The sequence below is a fragment of the Colletotrichum godetiae genome, assembly GCF_030913485.1.
Source record: "Colletotrichum godetiae strain CBS 193.32 chromosome Unknown BDP55scaffold_91, whole genome shotgun sequence".
In the NCBI taxonomy this organism is placed as follows: domain Eukaryota; kingdom Fungi; phylum Ascomycota; class Sordariomycetes; order Glomerellales; family Glomerellaceae; genus Colletotrichum; species Colletotrichum godetiae.
In genome coordinates this window covers 54164-69443 of record NW_026851339.1, presented here as the reverse complement: position 1 = coordinate 69443, position 15280 = coordinate 54164, and the positions used below count along the sequence as shown (strand labels likewise).

At 52.3% G+C, this 15280-nt stretch overlaps 5 protein-coding genes across 5 annotated transcripts; 3 read left to right on the top strand and 2 right to left on the bottom strand.

The window, feature by feature from the left end:
- Positions 1-2734: 2734 nt before the first annotated feature.
- On the bottom strand, positions 2735-4162 carry BDP55DRAFT_685559 (uncharacterized protein). Its single transcript, XM_060576456.1, has one exon. The coding sequence runs from the start codon at positions 4091-4093 to the stop codon at positions 2918-2920; it is 1176 nt and encodes a 391-aa protein (XP_060422269.1). The 5' UTR covers positions 4094-4162; the 3' UTR covers positions 2735-2917.
- A 2090-nt stretch (positions 4163-6252) lies between these two features.
- BDP55DRAFT_437065 (uncharacterized protein) lies at positions 6253-7294 on the top strand. The gene has a single exon (XM_060567564.1). It carries the CDS (start codon positions 6522-6524, stop codon positions 7254-7256), a length of 735 nt encoding a protein of 244 aa, XP_060422268.1. The 5' UTR covers positions 6253-6521; the 3' UTR covers positions 7257-7294.
- A 1140-nt stretch (positions 7295-8434) lies between these two features.
- BDP55DRAFT_567111 (uncharacterized protein) lies at positions 8435-10131 on the top strand (the record flags this gene model as incomplete). Its single annotated transcript, XM_060570565.1, has 2 exons — positions 8435-8572; positions 8629-10131. 2 exons carry the CDS (start codon positions 8435-8437, stop codon positions 10129-10131), a joined length of 1641 nt encoding a protein of 546 aa, XP_060422267.1.
- Positions 10132-12248: 2117 nt separating this feature from the next.
- BDP55DRAFT_685553 (uncharacterized protein) lies at positions 12249-12677 on the bottom strand (the record flags this gene model as incomplete). Its single annotated transcript, XM_060576455.1, has 1 exon — positions 12249-12677. A coding segment is annotated over one exon (181 nt), but the record flags the coding sequence as incomplete, so codon positions are not given.
- Positions 12678-12683: 6 nt separating this feature from the next.
- On the top strand, positions 12684-15097 carry BDP55DRAFT_761596 (AGC/DMPK protein kinase; the record flags this gene model as incomplete). The annotated part of the gene is made up of 2 exons (XM_060580870.1): positions 12684-13280; positions 14250-15097. Exons 1-2 carry the CDS (start codon positions 13112-13114, stop codon positions 15095-15097), a joined length of 1017 nt encoding a protein of 338 aa, XP_060422265.1. The 5' UTR covers positions 12684-13111.
- Positions 15098-15280: the final 183 nt, after the last annotated feature.

The following is a 15280-nucleotide window of genomic DNA, read 5'->3' as shown; positions in this document are numbered from 1 at the left end:
CTGTCTGCGGTAGCAGCATCCACACCTACGTAGATGTGAGTGCGGACTACAAAGAACCTCCCGATTCCAAGGGACGATTTGGGAAAGAATGAAACTGGGGCACCAGCGGGAACCGGGGACAGACAGAACGCGTAGTGGCCACAAGGCATGATTTGGAGGACGATGTAAAGAGACGACGTACTGTAGAGTAGGTAGCCTTGGCTCACGGCCCTCCACGCCATATACCCTTCGGGAGGTCTGCGGTAAGGGCTCTAGCCCGGCCGCCACGGCGTTAAATACAACAACAACAACAACAACAGAGGTATGAGCAAGGCTAGCAAGGGTATCCTTATACAAGGGGATCGTACACTCATTATATAGATATAGAATTCCTTTCCATAGCCATTCATTCGATATACTAATCAATACACACAAAATGACCCCTGCCTGTCTAACTGCTGCTCGATACTCGGTATTGGGCCGCGCGCAGGCAGGGATCAATGCGGATGTACGATGAGTATAGAAAGGACTATCCCGTTAGTCCCCACATGGCCCCGAGATTTTTTGCTTCCGAGGAGCCGGAAATAAATTCACCGAGGCAAATAGATTATCTAAAACAACGTTATATACAGCAAGCGATTGATTGATTGATTGATTGTATCCTACTCGGTTTCAGCCGCCTTTGCCGGCAGCTATGCCCGGGATGCAAGGTTTGGCCAACAGCCGACGCGCCTACGACAAGTCGCGACGCCCCACTTCGCCCTGCTGTTGAATCAAGGCCAGCCAGCTATCTCCAAATTCCTCGCTGCACTGTCTATCCTCTGTGATGATTCTCTCTGTTGAAGAGTCTCTTCCTGCTTCCATTTTGTTTCAACTGTTTTTTCTTTTTCCCTGCCTCTGGATTCCTTCTTTCGCGTCTTCCTGCTTCGGCTCTGTTGGTGGCTACCACCATCTTTGGTTCTGCATACCTACAGTCTCCCCTCAGCGACCAGCTTCGCTTGTTTCTCTTGTCCGCATCCTCTCAAACTCGCATGTACCGTATCTCAGTTGAACTGTAAATATTCTTGCTGCTTCCTGCCAGGTTCTCATACTCGACCAAATCATTCCTCTTTCGCCGACATGCCCCAACCTCACTTCAAAGAAACACATGACGTGCAGTCCTATGCGAAGTTCTATCAAGAAAATGAGCGCAGACATACAGAGCGCGAAGAAAAGAAACGTTAACACAAGCGCGAGGAGCGGCGAAAGCGACAGCAAACATCAACACTGCAATCAACGGCGCTGGCAACGTCACTCGAGCGAGATATCGGGCCTTCAATTGTGACAGATAATCAGGCCTCAAGCCATAAGTCGAGTACGCTCGCATCATATCCATCGAGGCATTGACTTACAATAAGCAAATGGTCCTCCCGACTTTCCTCTTAGTATCGACGAACCGGATCCCAATCATATTGGGGCTCCCGCGACAGCCGAGTCATACGACGGCCATGCTTTGGGCGGCGATCTCGCACATACAACGCGGCCATTTGCCTCGATCCCCGAGATCGATGGTTATACAGCGGAAATCGCCAAATACACCACACCTGATGGAACCAAGTCTTGGAAAATCTGGCCACCTTGTGCCTATGTACTTCCTCGTCCTCCCACAGGACACACCTCACAGGAAGTGGCAATTGCCTCTTCACAAAACAAGCAGCCCCTGGCTCCCGGTCCTGTTAGACCTTCAACCGGGCAACTACGCCTGGCAGGTTGTGTTTCAAATGACGTGAACGAATGTGAGTGATCAAATACAATACGCAAGACGATAGATATCCTAAACTGACAGGGATCCTCACAGGCATTACCCAAGACAAGAAGAGGAGCGAGAACGGCGACACTTTGAAAGCAGTGAAGACTAGGTTTTCCTGAAGGATGGTCGGAATGAGACGAACGCGGTGAAGTTACCTCGGGTATAGTTTGCGATCGCCCCCGCCGTGGACGACAACTCATGGGGCTAGAGGCGTGAGACCGTGGCTTTGATCTTGACGAGCGCCGGATATGTCTTTCGCACTGGGCTGGAACGCCCCTCCTGTCTGGCTTCTCTGCCAAGACTCGAGAAGGTAGTGCGCGCAAGGTCCTCACTGGAAGAGCCTCTGTTCCAGTCGTCTTGTTGGGATTTCGTGATCTTTTTCGTTTACAAAGGCAAAGATCGTCGCTCTTATGTCCATCTACGCTTGTCTCGTGACCTCGTTTTCTCCGACTGGTGATGGCGTCACCACCTTGCCGTGAGACGGAGGGGTGATCTGAGAATGGAGTAGGAAGCGCAAAAATGTCTGGTTGACACTCTTCTGCAATGTCCAGTGAAGCGGCGACATCATCGACGGAGAATTTGGAAACAGGACTTGGTGCGTATAGTGGGCTCTTCGCGGGGTCGGGCGCCGCCGAGTTGCTTGTTGAGAAGTTCCTCTGCCATTGTCGATCCGTAAGTTGAGATCCCCGAACCGCTCCGTCCGGAGAAAACCTCTCGTGATCGGTGTCGTCATCATCAGAGCTCCCGTGGTCGTCGGTGGCTGAGCCGTCATCCTCAGAAAATGGACGAGTTTGCCTCCTTCCTGCTTGATGTAGTTCTTAACGATGACGGAGCTCGAGTTCCTCTCCTCGTTGAACATATGAGTTTCCCTGCCTAGCCCCTGTCTTATGCGAGGTTTGGAAATCATCAAAGATTGTTGAGATTTTGACGCGGAGGATCTTATATCATTATCGAGAATTTAGGAGCGGAAAAACGAACAAAAGAACCTCGTCGAGTAAGCAGTAGGGTTATTGGCACAATCGCACGATTTTGGTTTCATTGCAGCCAATTTACGAAGGAACTATCACACTATGTCTCAGAGTTCTACCCTCTTGAAACACGACTTATCTGTCGGCCGCACTAAGAGTGACACAAACCTCGAGACTCGTTTTACTGGTCTTCCTTTTCCCCTTGAAGCCGAAGCAGGCCCTGAAGCAATTCGTCGTTTTCCCACTTGCGCAGGGCTTGGCTCTTCCACTTCTCCCACCCTTCCCACGTTTCGTCTTCAAAGTTGAAGGCCGTTTTGAGTCCTACAAAGAGATCTAAAAGGGATTGTCGATTCGAAGGACTTTCTGGACCTAGAGCGAAGAAGAATCTCTGAACCTTTCTGCCAAGGAGGACATAGTTCGAAAGATCTTCACGACTCCTCTCCTGAAAGATTTCTGCTAGCCGCTTTTCATCTGGGGCTAACTCATTGGAACCCTTATAGAACTTCCCCAGCGGCCACATCATACAAGGCGAGCTGAAAGCCTCCACCTTCGAAGCAGTCCGGGTCCACTCCCAGTCTATAATTCCAACGATGTCGTAAGATTCATTAACAAGAATGTGGTCGCCCTTGTCATCCGGATGCTTCAGGAAAAATCGCCCTCCTGTCGACTCATCCCCCCAAAGATTGTCGGCAATATCTAGGCGGAAACGATGCGTGAGGTAGGTGTCTACCGATTGGTAGGCACTGATCTCGCCGCTGGCTATCATCGTCAGGTATGACTTGATCATGTTGACTGACCCTTCTAGCGAAGAAGTGAAAGGGCCAAGCGGCCCTTCAGGCCCAATCATGTATGTTGCGTGTTGTGCGAGGCCTTGCACCTCAAACTTGGTGGGGCCTGGAACGGTGAGAAGTGAACCCAAAGCTTCAAAAGGATGTCTTTCAATTTCCAGAAACACGTCCACCAGCTGTTGCATGACTTTCTCTCTCTGTGCCGGATTTGCCGCTTGCCAGGTTAAGGGCATTCCATCAAGCTTCTCCATTAGGATGTAGCTGACTCCAATTCGGTTTTCCGGATCGGACTCACAAGCCCAGTCGAAGATTCTGGGGACCGGGATGCTGGTGTGGTCATTGAGATAGGCTAGAGTACCCGCTTCGGAGCGAAAAATGAAATCACGGACTTCTTCTGGTGGCGAGGTGGTCCTGGTGAGACGAAGACGTGCCAGCCAACTAACTCCATCTTCAAAGATAACCTCGGCGTGACAGTTTTGGTGTCCCATCATAGAAGACAGGTGTTTGCGGGACAGATTAACGGTACATCGAATGCCGTCCCTTAGTTCTGATGCCCTCGAACACAACATCAAAGGAAGGAGCGTGTGCTATTCGATACACTGCACACTACATCGTGAAGGCCGTACGCTCGAATACTAATACCAGAGGCGGGCTCGTCTAAAGGAAAACGCCAGGAGATACGTCGGGGACCTACGGGGTGATGGCCTGCACACTCGGCGCGCGACCCACACTCCGGTGAGCATGACGTCCCAGGACTTTCCTGGCGCGGCGGGGTTAGACGGCCCCACGCCGGTGGTGCGGAAGCCGGGCCAGCGCCGCGGCCGGAACCTGGTCCCTGCGTCTGGGTGGAGGAGGCGTTACGCGAGGGCAATTGGGGTGTGTGCTACATGCCGTCTGTTCTCCTTCGTTCGCAGACAGCGCCAGGGTCGGGGCGTACGCTGTTTAGCCCGCAGACGTGGCGGCCGCTGACGTCCCCTGCATCACTGAGCAAGGTGCATGTACACTACGCAGACACCTTCTCCCTCTGCGGCGGAACGCCACCCACGGGATGAACGGATCTGAAACCGTGTGCAGCACCCCAGTGGGAGAGTTGCAGCAAGCGGACGCCCTGGCCTGTCTGCCACGTTCGATAAGGTTAGCGTGTACTCCGTAGTTGCATGGCTACCAGTCGTCTGATGATTGGGCCCACCAACAACGGCTACGCCTGTTTTGACTACAGCGGAGGCGAGTCAACGACGGCACCGACGATGGGTTATTGCGATGCGCAGCGACGACCTCGATGTGCTGTCGTCCTGGCCGTTGGAAGAGGATGCCAGCTTCTACCAGAGGGGGCGCTTCCGTCACACAATCTTGCAGTCACAACCGTGACTCTGCTTGAAGGAGGCGATCAAGACACCTACAGCTGAAGTGGGTTGAGGACCGTGACCAAACGCCCAGCGAGACCGTTCAATGTAGCCGAGTCATTGCGCTACAGGATGTATCTTTGCGAACCGCAGGTACCCGGACGAAGGGCCAACTTCTCAAGCGCAGCTGCCCCGTGGCTCCGAGGCTGCGGCAGTCGACGTGGACATGGTAGACATGCATTCCATTGACCGCTCTGCTTGAGTGCCCACACCGGTCAAAACGGGAAGCAAGTGGCAGATCGTTTTGTTGTTTGCGCCTGGTATCTGAACATGAGTTCGTATTGGCGCATCCACCGACGGGCTGTGGCCGTTAGCAGGGCCCATTGTGATTGGTCGCTATAATACCCACATTTATGGAGGCTGAAGATCTAGTAGGGCGTAGGAACAAAGCCATTATTTGCTCAGGAAGAAAGCCAGACACGCCCCTCCCGCTGGGTGAGGTACCCATGTTCGTGGTTGGCAGGCATCGGGACCGGGAGGACGTGCCTGCACCCCTGCTCTTCGACTGTGAGAGATCCTGTGGGTGCTCTCCTCCCATCCTTGTCGGCGCATGGTGCAGGGGGATGGGCCACACCCAACGCCGTCTCGCCAACAGAGCCTCGTCTGCGTACCTCTTCGAGTCGTGTGAAAGCCATCCCTCGGCCGTGTACCAGCGCGCTGGGGTTCCCATGCGTAGACATGGGCAGCGTGGCTGGGCGTGCCTCGTCTGCATTGGGCAATCAGGTCCGTGTAGGGTGGGTGACTGGAGGTGTTCGAAGAATCATCCCTAGCCATCAAGGGTGAGCATGCCTTGACCGTCGGAAGGTCGACGCCCTTCGGCGTCTGCAGACGCCCACCCTGCGTGAGGTACAAGGTTGGATTCAGGCAGCCAATTTCACCACCGCACGCGCGCGGACGATGTCCCCGGAAGGCGACGAATAGCGAAGTGGCATTTTGTGAAGGCCTCCTAGTTCTCGAGCGATGGGCACAGCGCAGGAGAAACGCTGTGCACGCACCGGCCACGCTGCTCTCTCTGCTGACGATTTGATCGTTCGTTGCCCCCCGGCTTGTACTCATGCCCCAGGCAGCCTCAAAGGTAGTTGATGTGGAATGGCTGGTGACTACTAGGTTTTTGTCACCACATCCAATTCACATTGACCTGGTATACGCGGTAGTTCTTGATCATCGCATCGCTGGCGGCACACCGCTTTCTTCAGCTTTGGTATCTATCTTGGGACTTTACATAAAGAGAATCGTCGTGCCAAAAGGCCTCCCTTGGGACCGTCCTATGAGGAATCCACCATGTCATCAGGCTGAACGGCAGGCTCTCGAAAACGCTTCAGCATCACCCATCGGTCGCATAGGTGTCTGAACGGGGCACCCGATTCTCCCAACAGGAAGGCCTCGACGCTCGGAAAGCGGAAGCGCGCTTTAACGTCATGGCATCCACCAAGGTTCCGTTCATGTCTGGTCTCAATCAACGAGGTTCGTGAGCATCACGTTACAGCCACCTCGCACAAAGCTTACATCTCTAGCTTCGTACGAACGCTGTGGTGGTGAGGTGGCAGAAGACGCGCAGGACCACGTGAATGTGGAGGACAAGCGCAAAAGCTTGATGAAGCTACAGAGCGCCTTTCACGATGGATACAACTGCATCAGTCCTGCTGATCGCAGTGCAGTAGAGGTATTGATGCAAATGACGACCGGTTGCGTCAGGTCACCGACGGTGTTCGGCGTTGACTCTAGTACTCTGAGCTCGCGACCTGCCGGCGAAACAGTGAATCCCTCAAACCATGCGACACCACCAAACTACGACTGCAAGCTTCAGCAGCAGTCGCAAAATCAACTGCCAGAGTTGCCGAGTTCAAACGTTGAGACAAAGAGTCTGGGTGTGAACCGAGTGATGGAGCCGGCAGACGATTCGGAAGTCCCACACAAGACGCCGTCGCCCAGTCTTGGGCGCGTTATTTACGAAGGAGCTGAGAAGTCAGAAATAGTACCAGTCATCTCGGATCCAATCGCCACCGATGACACTGACAGAATCCGGGAAAAGGCTCATATGCGGGACGGACTAATTGGGCCATTCCAAAAGCTACACAGCCAAGTGGCGTGGATTCAACATAAATTCACAGAGCTTGAGCAGGAAAATACTCACTTGGAAAAGGAAAATGCTGACTTACACGAACGTAACGCTCGTTTAAAAAGGAATGCGGATCGTTTAGAAAGGCGGGTGAAATACTTGAAACGCCGCAAAGCTTCACTTAAAAGTGCACTCGCGGTGTTACAAGCAGAGAAGGGGGGGCCGTGCTTCGTTGAACGGGAGAGGTCTTTTGATATCTGCAGTGAATGATAACAGAGGATGGTCTTTGCGGGGCTATGTTGAGGGAGCAATGGTTCCGAGTCTAGGTAGCGAACAAGATCGAGTTTCACGCCAGCCGCAGTATTCCAGGATGAAAGTCGACTCCCAGAACGGGGACTAGCTTGGGGCTACGGCTGATGACCACAGACTCATTAGCGGCTAGCTTGCAAGTTCGATGGTGGGCGAACGGTCCCAAAGGCTTGCATTCTGAATTGGACGATCTACTCACATTCATCTGGTCCCACTATCCAGGCGTATCCACGAAACTTGCCTTTTCTTAAGGGGAGGCTCAGTGACCAGGATGATAGAAGTCACTAGGGTGTAGAGAGAACAGTCAACTTTGACGGCATGGTGGGGTGGCCCTGACCTATTCGTCGGTCGGGCGAGCACTCCACGAAGCACGCCCCTCATATGTCATGTCCTTTGGCTCTGGGAACCCTACACCTTGTCGATGGCCTGCATCAAATACGACGACGAAACACCTAAAAGAGCCCTACTCGGCCCAACACAGAAACAGACCGCTGGAGTTTGGTCTGGCAAGAGGTCCATTTGAGTGGCCCGGGAGGGGGCAGAGCACCGAAGTCAGCTGGTGCTGAAACCGAACATAGCAGTCTCGCTACGTCACTCAGAGTAGCCAAAGACCTGAATCAGTGCCACGAAAGAACTTGGAACCCAGCGGCGAGCGTGACTTGGGATGGCCAGACGTTACACGATTGATAGCCTCGATGGAGGTCGGTAGTATTGGCCTCGCTGTTCACTGACTGAGGGTAAGGTTTGTTTCGTTTGCGCGTGAATGCATGCATGATTTTTGCCCCTCTGAATTGTCGTAACATGCATCTCACCATGTCTTGCTGGCGAAAATAGATCGGGACCACGGCAGACCTTTTGCATTGAGGGACATAACCCCAAGGCGTGAAGCGAATAATGTAAGTCCTCGAAACGCAGCTAACACTTGTCAGATTCTGCCCATGAGCGCGTGACCCAATAATCTCCCTAATACAGGGGAGTGCTGCCCTACACAGCGGGACATCTGAACCGACCCATTATGACTCTGAGTGGATGAGGCTCCGCGGGCCATGGTCTTGCATAGCTACAAGATCGCCAGAGCGCGAAGCATTCGACTCGGTCCATGGTTTTTCACAGAACTCACCCTCTGTCCGGCAATCACAATGCAGAGACTCTCGCACGAGCTCCTTCTCCTTGTTGCCAAGCTCCTCAGTCCTAAGGATCTATGGAATTTCTGTCTTGTTTGTAAGAAATTCGTTTTTCTCATGCACGATGAGTCCTGTGCAAAAACCCTACTCGAGGTTTGAAGATGTCCTTCTCAAGTATCCCCAGCTGACAGTATCTAACCTAAATCAAGAATCACGCCCCGTATTCCACCGAGATGAGAGATGCGCGTCCATATGGAAATTACGCTCGTGCATTGCGCCGACGAGAGAAGACCCTCAATGCCGTCATCATGGCCGAGCCATACGTAACAGCCGTCGTTGCGCACGCGAATGAATACATCTACTGCAACGGCATGCTTTGCTACACGCAGAGAGAAGCCCAAAAACTTTACCTCCTTAATATTCATCACTCGGCGCGGAAGAAGGTCGAAATCAGCGTGGACAAGCTACTTGCTTCCATACTCCACACTACTCCGGCAGAGAAGTATAAGCTCCGACCTATCTACTTCTCCGACGACATTCTGTCCTGCCTATATATCCCGCGTAAGAAGACAGGAATCGAACAACTTCTCGTCATCGATATTGAGAAGCGGAAAAGGTTCCCCCGTAAAGACTCTACTTCCTGCAAGAAGGCGTTTGTCAGAAACAATCAGGAGTATTTGTACTGCGGAACTTATGACAACAACGACGAAGTGTGGATGCTTGAAGTTTTGAGTCTGAGCGAGGGAGCCTGGCTACCTGGATTTCTTATCCTGGATGACATCGCCGGCTTCGACGTTGGGATCTCTCTGGCCTTCGAAATCGTGGACGATCACTTCTATGCTGTATCAACCACACCGAAAGATGAACCTGACGAGACGGGTCACTTGTCTCGTTACCACGGCGTGCGCTATCCCCTTGGTATATGCGGTCCCGAGGACAAGCAGCTGATGTCCATGTTTCGTCGTAACCACCGAGACGGCCCGATGGATGACAGATGGACGACCCTCAGCCTCGAGAAAGACTCCAAAACAGGAGTTCTCGAGGTCGTGGAGTGTCGAAGAGAACATTCTTACAACAGCAACGGGGAATCGAGGACTGCCTCGAGCTCGAGAACTGTCTATCGAACGGCAGTCAAGTTCTCTAGTGACGAGCCTGCTGATGATTCGGTGTCTACAAGAGAAGGCAGTGAGCAAGATTCCATCCACGTATCTGGCTTTCAAGATCAGACACCGCGCTCTCACGGAAGTCCATCGACCTTTCACCGAGGAGACGATAGCTTCACAGAACCACTCATCACCTTTAACAACTGCTTTGTAAGGTCCTACAGCAGCCCCTGCGGAGCTTTCTTGGACTTAATCAACCCTGCGGCCGTAGATGAGAAACCTGCGAACCTTCAGCTGCGGACCATGACTCGTCTGCAGGTGGCAACGCACAAGCAACCAGATTCTCGAGAAACAAACCACATCGAGAACGTGATATCTTACTGGACACTTCGGACTAAAGCACACGGAGAATCAGGAAAACTGGCCGACACTCTCACGCCACGTGGTCAAGACTCTCAGTGGGAAGTTTCCGGAATAGCTGATGACCGATCTCTTATTTACATCTCGGGAAACACTAAAACTGAAAACTTACGCCCTCTGGTGCTCGTCTCTTTTGACCCTTCCATCAGACTGCCTGGGGTTTTCAACTTGCTGGAGACTCCATCGTAGAGCACCAAGAGAGATGAGGTGAAATATCATCCTGATACGCCAGCAACTCAGGGAGGCTTAGCCAATCCTGCCGGGGTCTCCGGCGATTGTGTCGATCAACGACCTTCGCAAGCCTTCGCACCGGAGCTCACTTTGGCTGGTCCGGAAGCACCTATTTGGCTTCGATCCGTCGAAGCCATGTGTCCGAGCGGGCTATGTGTACCCTTAGGTACGATGTAGCGTACGAGACACGAGGTGCTGTAGAGCGTTCCCGCTGGGGCAGTCTAACATGTGGAGAGCTAGAACCGGATAGTGATACAGGACATCTTGAGGAACGACGAGTTGTTGAAAGTTACAGGATTATCAATGGACCTTCTCGAAACTAGTTCAGATGTTCTTTACGCAGTGTTGCATTGAATAACTGAACCAGACATTGGCCAGCTGCGTCAAGATGCTACTGCTTCGTCTTTATGATGAGGCCTCAGCCTGCTGGAAGTCTATAAAAGGTGTACACAATAAGATGAGGATATTCTTGCATCAAATCATGTACCATGATCTTGAGAAGTTGAGATCAGGATTCCTCAGGCTGCACTTGTCTTCTTGCCAGGAATCTTGAAGCAGAACGGTGGTCTGGTTGTCAGAAGTCGCAAGCAGCCTGGCACCACGCAACTGGTCTAAACTGTTGGACGTTCACCGCACCAACACCTACAATCCTACAATATTGATAAGCAGTTGGAAAAGAGTGACCATGGCCATGCAGAAAGACGTCTTCCAGACACTGGGGCTCGTGGAAAAGATACCCGTGACAATACGGGATACCTCGCCTGGGATAATATGTAGACTTAGACGGCTCTATGCAGCTTTTGAAGTTGCTTACTCTAGTCAATTCGTGCTTTTCATTCATAGAAATGTTAGAGATCTCGCACGGCTGTGATTTGATCGACTCTCACTTGGGTTCTTGATCGCCTGAAGCTCGAAATTTCGCCACGTTGCCAGGTTTTTGTTCGAAGTGGGCTGCTTTGATTGACTTGAAAAGTTCGTCAATGGCCGTCCAATCTCGACTCGAACTTTCGATCGGAGTCGACCGTCTTCGCACTCCCGGTAGTGCTCGCAGCAGTTGGCGATTTATCCAGCATATCTTGCCCCGAAATGGCTTCCACCGAGACTTTGAGGGAATAGCGGTGGCTTATTGAAAGAACCCTCGGTATGAATGTGCGGACTTATCCTTGGGCGCTATGATGAATGTGTTAAGTTGTTTCACGTCATCACGGGAAATGAGTATGAGGGGAGAAGTGTGGAATTTCCCAAGTGGTTTGCCATTGCACGAGTTCCCACGCATGTCCGAAAACAAGAACTGGCATTGCCTCAGCCCACAATAACGGTCTTACGGCCTGATACTTAGCCACTTTGCGTTTGCCGCGTCGGAACTCAGGATCGGCATGCCTGAGCCAGCCCGAGATTCTGCTGCCGAGGGACTTTTCTCAGACTTCCGTGGCCTGCGGGTGGATCATCCGAGGTAGTAATGCGAGGCAACATCCATAACCCCATGTGAATGCCTGTCGTGTCCTTGCCTCATGGCCAGCATATTCTTGTTGAGCCTTTATTCGGTCCCTTGACGTCTCCAACCTCTCGGATAGCGATCCTAGAATACCCGCCTAGCGCCCTCGGCTGCCTCATTGTGCAGGTAGGCACCAGTGCGAACCACAGCTCATCCCCTTCCGCCTTCCGGAACAATTCAAGGCGACTCAGAGCCTCTTTTTGGTTGTGTCAAGACAGGGGTTTCCATTGCGCAGCATGCCAGGTTTCAACCTGCATTGTTGCGCCTCTTCACGGCGATCAGCGCAATAGGGTAATTTCGAAAACAAAACAGTCTGCATGATTCACAGATTCGGATGGGGACACGTCACGCAATCATCTGATGGCGGCGCTGCTTACCATCTCGGCGCGCCTTTCCAGTGGATAGTGTAGCCGGCAGCCCGTCGCTTGAACAAGACATAGGCGAACCACCCGAACAGGTTTTGCCCTGCGTGGTGGATCCATGGGACACCACACCAGGGGGTGCACATGCTCCGTTAGGTATTTATGTACTGCATATACTTGGGAGGCTGCCAAAAGCTTCTCGCCCTACGCCCCCCTCCCCCACCCTCGTAGCTCACAAGACGACAGATTAAGGGGGGTCTCAAAGCCGTAATTGGGCTGCCAAGATAGAAGACGCGTCTGGCTTGCTGGCTGAGCACCCAAGCTGGCCTGTCGACCACCTCTACTCCACGATCGCACACTATCGTGGTGACGGTCAAGCATGCGCCCTGCGAGAAATCAAAGTTGGATTGCCCACTATACAGTGCAAGTAGCGAATATCAATGGGAGCCTCCTTGGCTTGGCTCGGTCAGATTTGCGGCCCATCCATTTTGAAGACGATGCGTCCAATTCGAAAGCAGTCTCTGAGAGAGGTTTGCGAGTGACACAGGGAATCTGACGGTGCACACGCGGCGCGTGCAAATTTATGCTGCTTCAAAGTCGGGTCGAGTGTAGGGCGAATACAGCGTTTACGCTCAGCAAAAAACATGCATATGCACATCAACACATGACTTCATCTTTACCGTGTGATTCGGGCGCAGCCACTGACTTCCAATAAACCCTGAATATCATCTTACAAGCACAGGTGCCTACATGGGCGCTCCTATAGGCCAACAACAGACTGGGGTGTCGAGCCCATGTTCACAAGCTCCAGAAGTAAGCCTGGTCATCGTTCAAGTCAGAGTCACAATGATGACGCTGAATCATACACCAAGGGAACCCACATGGCTCGGAGGCCTATATAATCAACACTGGGTCCGTTGTAAGGAGACTCAGCTGAATATGAAGAAGTCACCCACGTACTACACACCTCTGTCTTGTCAGATCATCTTCATACACCCAAACGCGCATGGCCTTAGTACCATTATCTCTCCTATCACCATACTTCGAGCATAGCTGATTTGAGACAGAACTGCTTCTCGCTATGTGCCAACAAATCCAGCCTACCACTAAGCACATTTGCGACCATACGATCGACGAGGAAAGCTACCTCATAGAATTCGAGGATTGCGGCGATTGTGGCGAGGTGAAAGAGGGCCCAACATACCTCGGAGCGACTACAAAGAGAGACCCATGCGATGACTGCAAGGAGAGTGGGGCTTGGGAAGAGGTTGATGGTCGATGGGAGAAAGTGTGAGCTACTCGAGGAAGGTAGCGGAGAACGGGACAAGACACACCGAAAGATCCTCTATTATGGGCTGTCTGAAAGGAGCATATTACCGGTGGTGTTGTTATTATGTTGTTATTGTTGTCATTGCAGTATCTAATGCCATAGTGGCAGAGGCGCAGCTACCCTTGCGGCAAACCTACCGAAGGCTTTGTGGCGAGGAAAGCCGCAGACCTTGAGCTACTGTACATACATCAACTTATCCGAAGGCTACCAATCCAAGCTCGAAGGCCATTAGGTCTCCGAACTGTCAATGAGTGCTGCTGGCCGGTCCGACGTGGTGATGTGTTGATCCCTGAACCGCAATTCCGCTCACACGGCCACTCCATCGACCCAGCACTCGCAAGTCTCCGGCTTGGGCGCCCTTTCAGTAGCCGTCCGTGGTAAAGACCACCATCGCGTACGGCCTTGGCAATCTTTTGACCGCATTGATATTTCTTTCATATAGCCTACTCGACGATGACCGACGTATTTGTATGGTGCAGGGCAGGAGATAATGATGCAGGGCTTTACAAGAACAAAATCTTGTTCTGCTACGTGAGCACTTTCATGCGCGTTGGCATCTTAAGCGTGACGAAGCGCCGCAGCCGTTACTAGAGCCTCGCCTCCGATTGGCTCAAGACCCGTGCCGCCAGCTTGCTTAGTCATTTTCACGGGTACCCGTGGAATTTTACATGCACGGGTACCCGTGAGCCTATTGGGAGCCATCCTAGCATGGCTGCTGACTAAAGCGGCCAATACCGAGTAGGATAAATATCAGCTATCGAGTTACCCAACCTCCTGCCAATCGCTGCCTTCCTTGTCCTTTCACACCGTTGTCCTCACACGAAGTCAATCATGCAACGCGTCTCGAACCCATACCGACAGATCACAAGACGCTTTATATCACTTGGAGCGGTTTCGTGGGTCTATCAAATAGACGACGAGATTGCGCTCAAGTTCCCGCGGCAAAAAAAGCTACGTGAGTTCGTTCACGAAAACAGTATCTACGACAAGTTCGAGAGCCATCATAGCCCATGCCCACACATTATACAAAGCTTTTATCGCATGGAAGTGGCCAATTTCCTTCAATTTCTTCCCCATGGTTCCCTTCACGATCGACTTCAAAGTAACCAGACAAGGGATGGAGACAGGGTCATTTCGGTCGACCGATTTGAAGACAGGCGATTGAGCGAGCGCTGGGCCGCGGAGCTTTGTGCTGCCAATGCCTGGCTAGAGGCTTTGGGAGTAGTCCATGGAGACCTGCGGCCAGCGAACATGCTGCTTGATCAGCAGAATCACTTGAAGTTGGCAGACTTTGATAGTGTTGCCAGCATTGGACAGAAGTCCCTTGGAAGTGCATCACCATGGGCACGGCTTCGACCGGAATCGAAAGCGGGAGGATACGGGCTGTATGGCCCAGAGAGTGAGCAATTCGCTATTGGGTCTATGGTTTATTACATGGTGCGAGGTTTCGAGCCGTACGGGGGCCCTGAACAAAATGATTGGGCGGCTGGCGTCGCTGTTGATCTTTGGAAGAATCAACAATACCCCGATATCCGAGAAGACGATCCGTTGGAAAGGCTGGCTTTGAATTGCTGGAGAGGCTCGTTCGTGTCCATACACTGCTTAAAGGAGGCCGTGATGGACGTACCGGGATCTCAGGATATGGCAGAAGCGGCTAATTGGACGGCAGAATACGGCTTGGAGATGAGACAGAAATGTGAAGCGTTGTTGGGTCAAGTAGCGCAGTCAAGAGCGTGATGGACAAGCACGGCTGTTGATATATTTCTCTATTCTGGACAACTTCGTGTCTCTTTATCCACCCGCATGCCCAGGAGTGTACTCTTCTGCCCAGGCTTCGCTGAGTACAAATACCGTCGGTCCGCAATCTCGTCTGGCGTATGTACTTTGTCTGTGCACGCAAACGCGACTATGCTGTTCAAT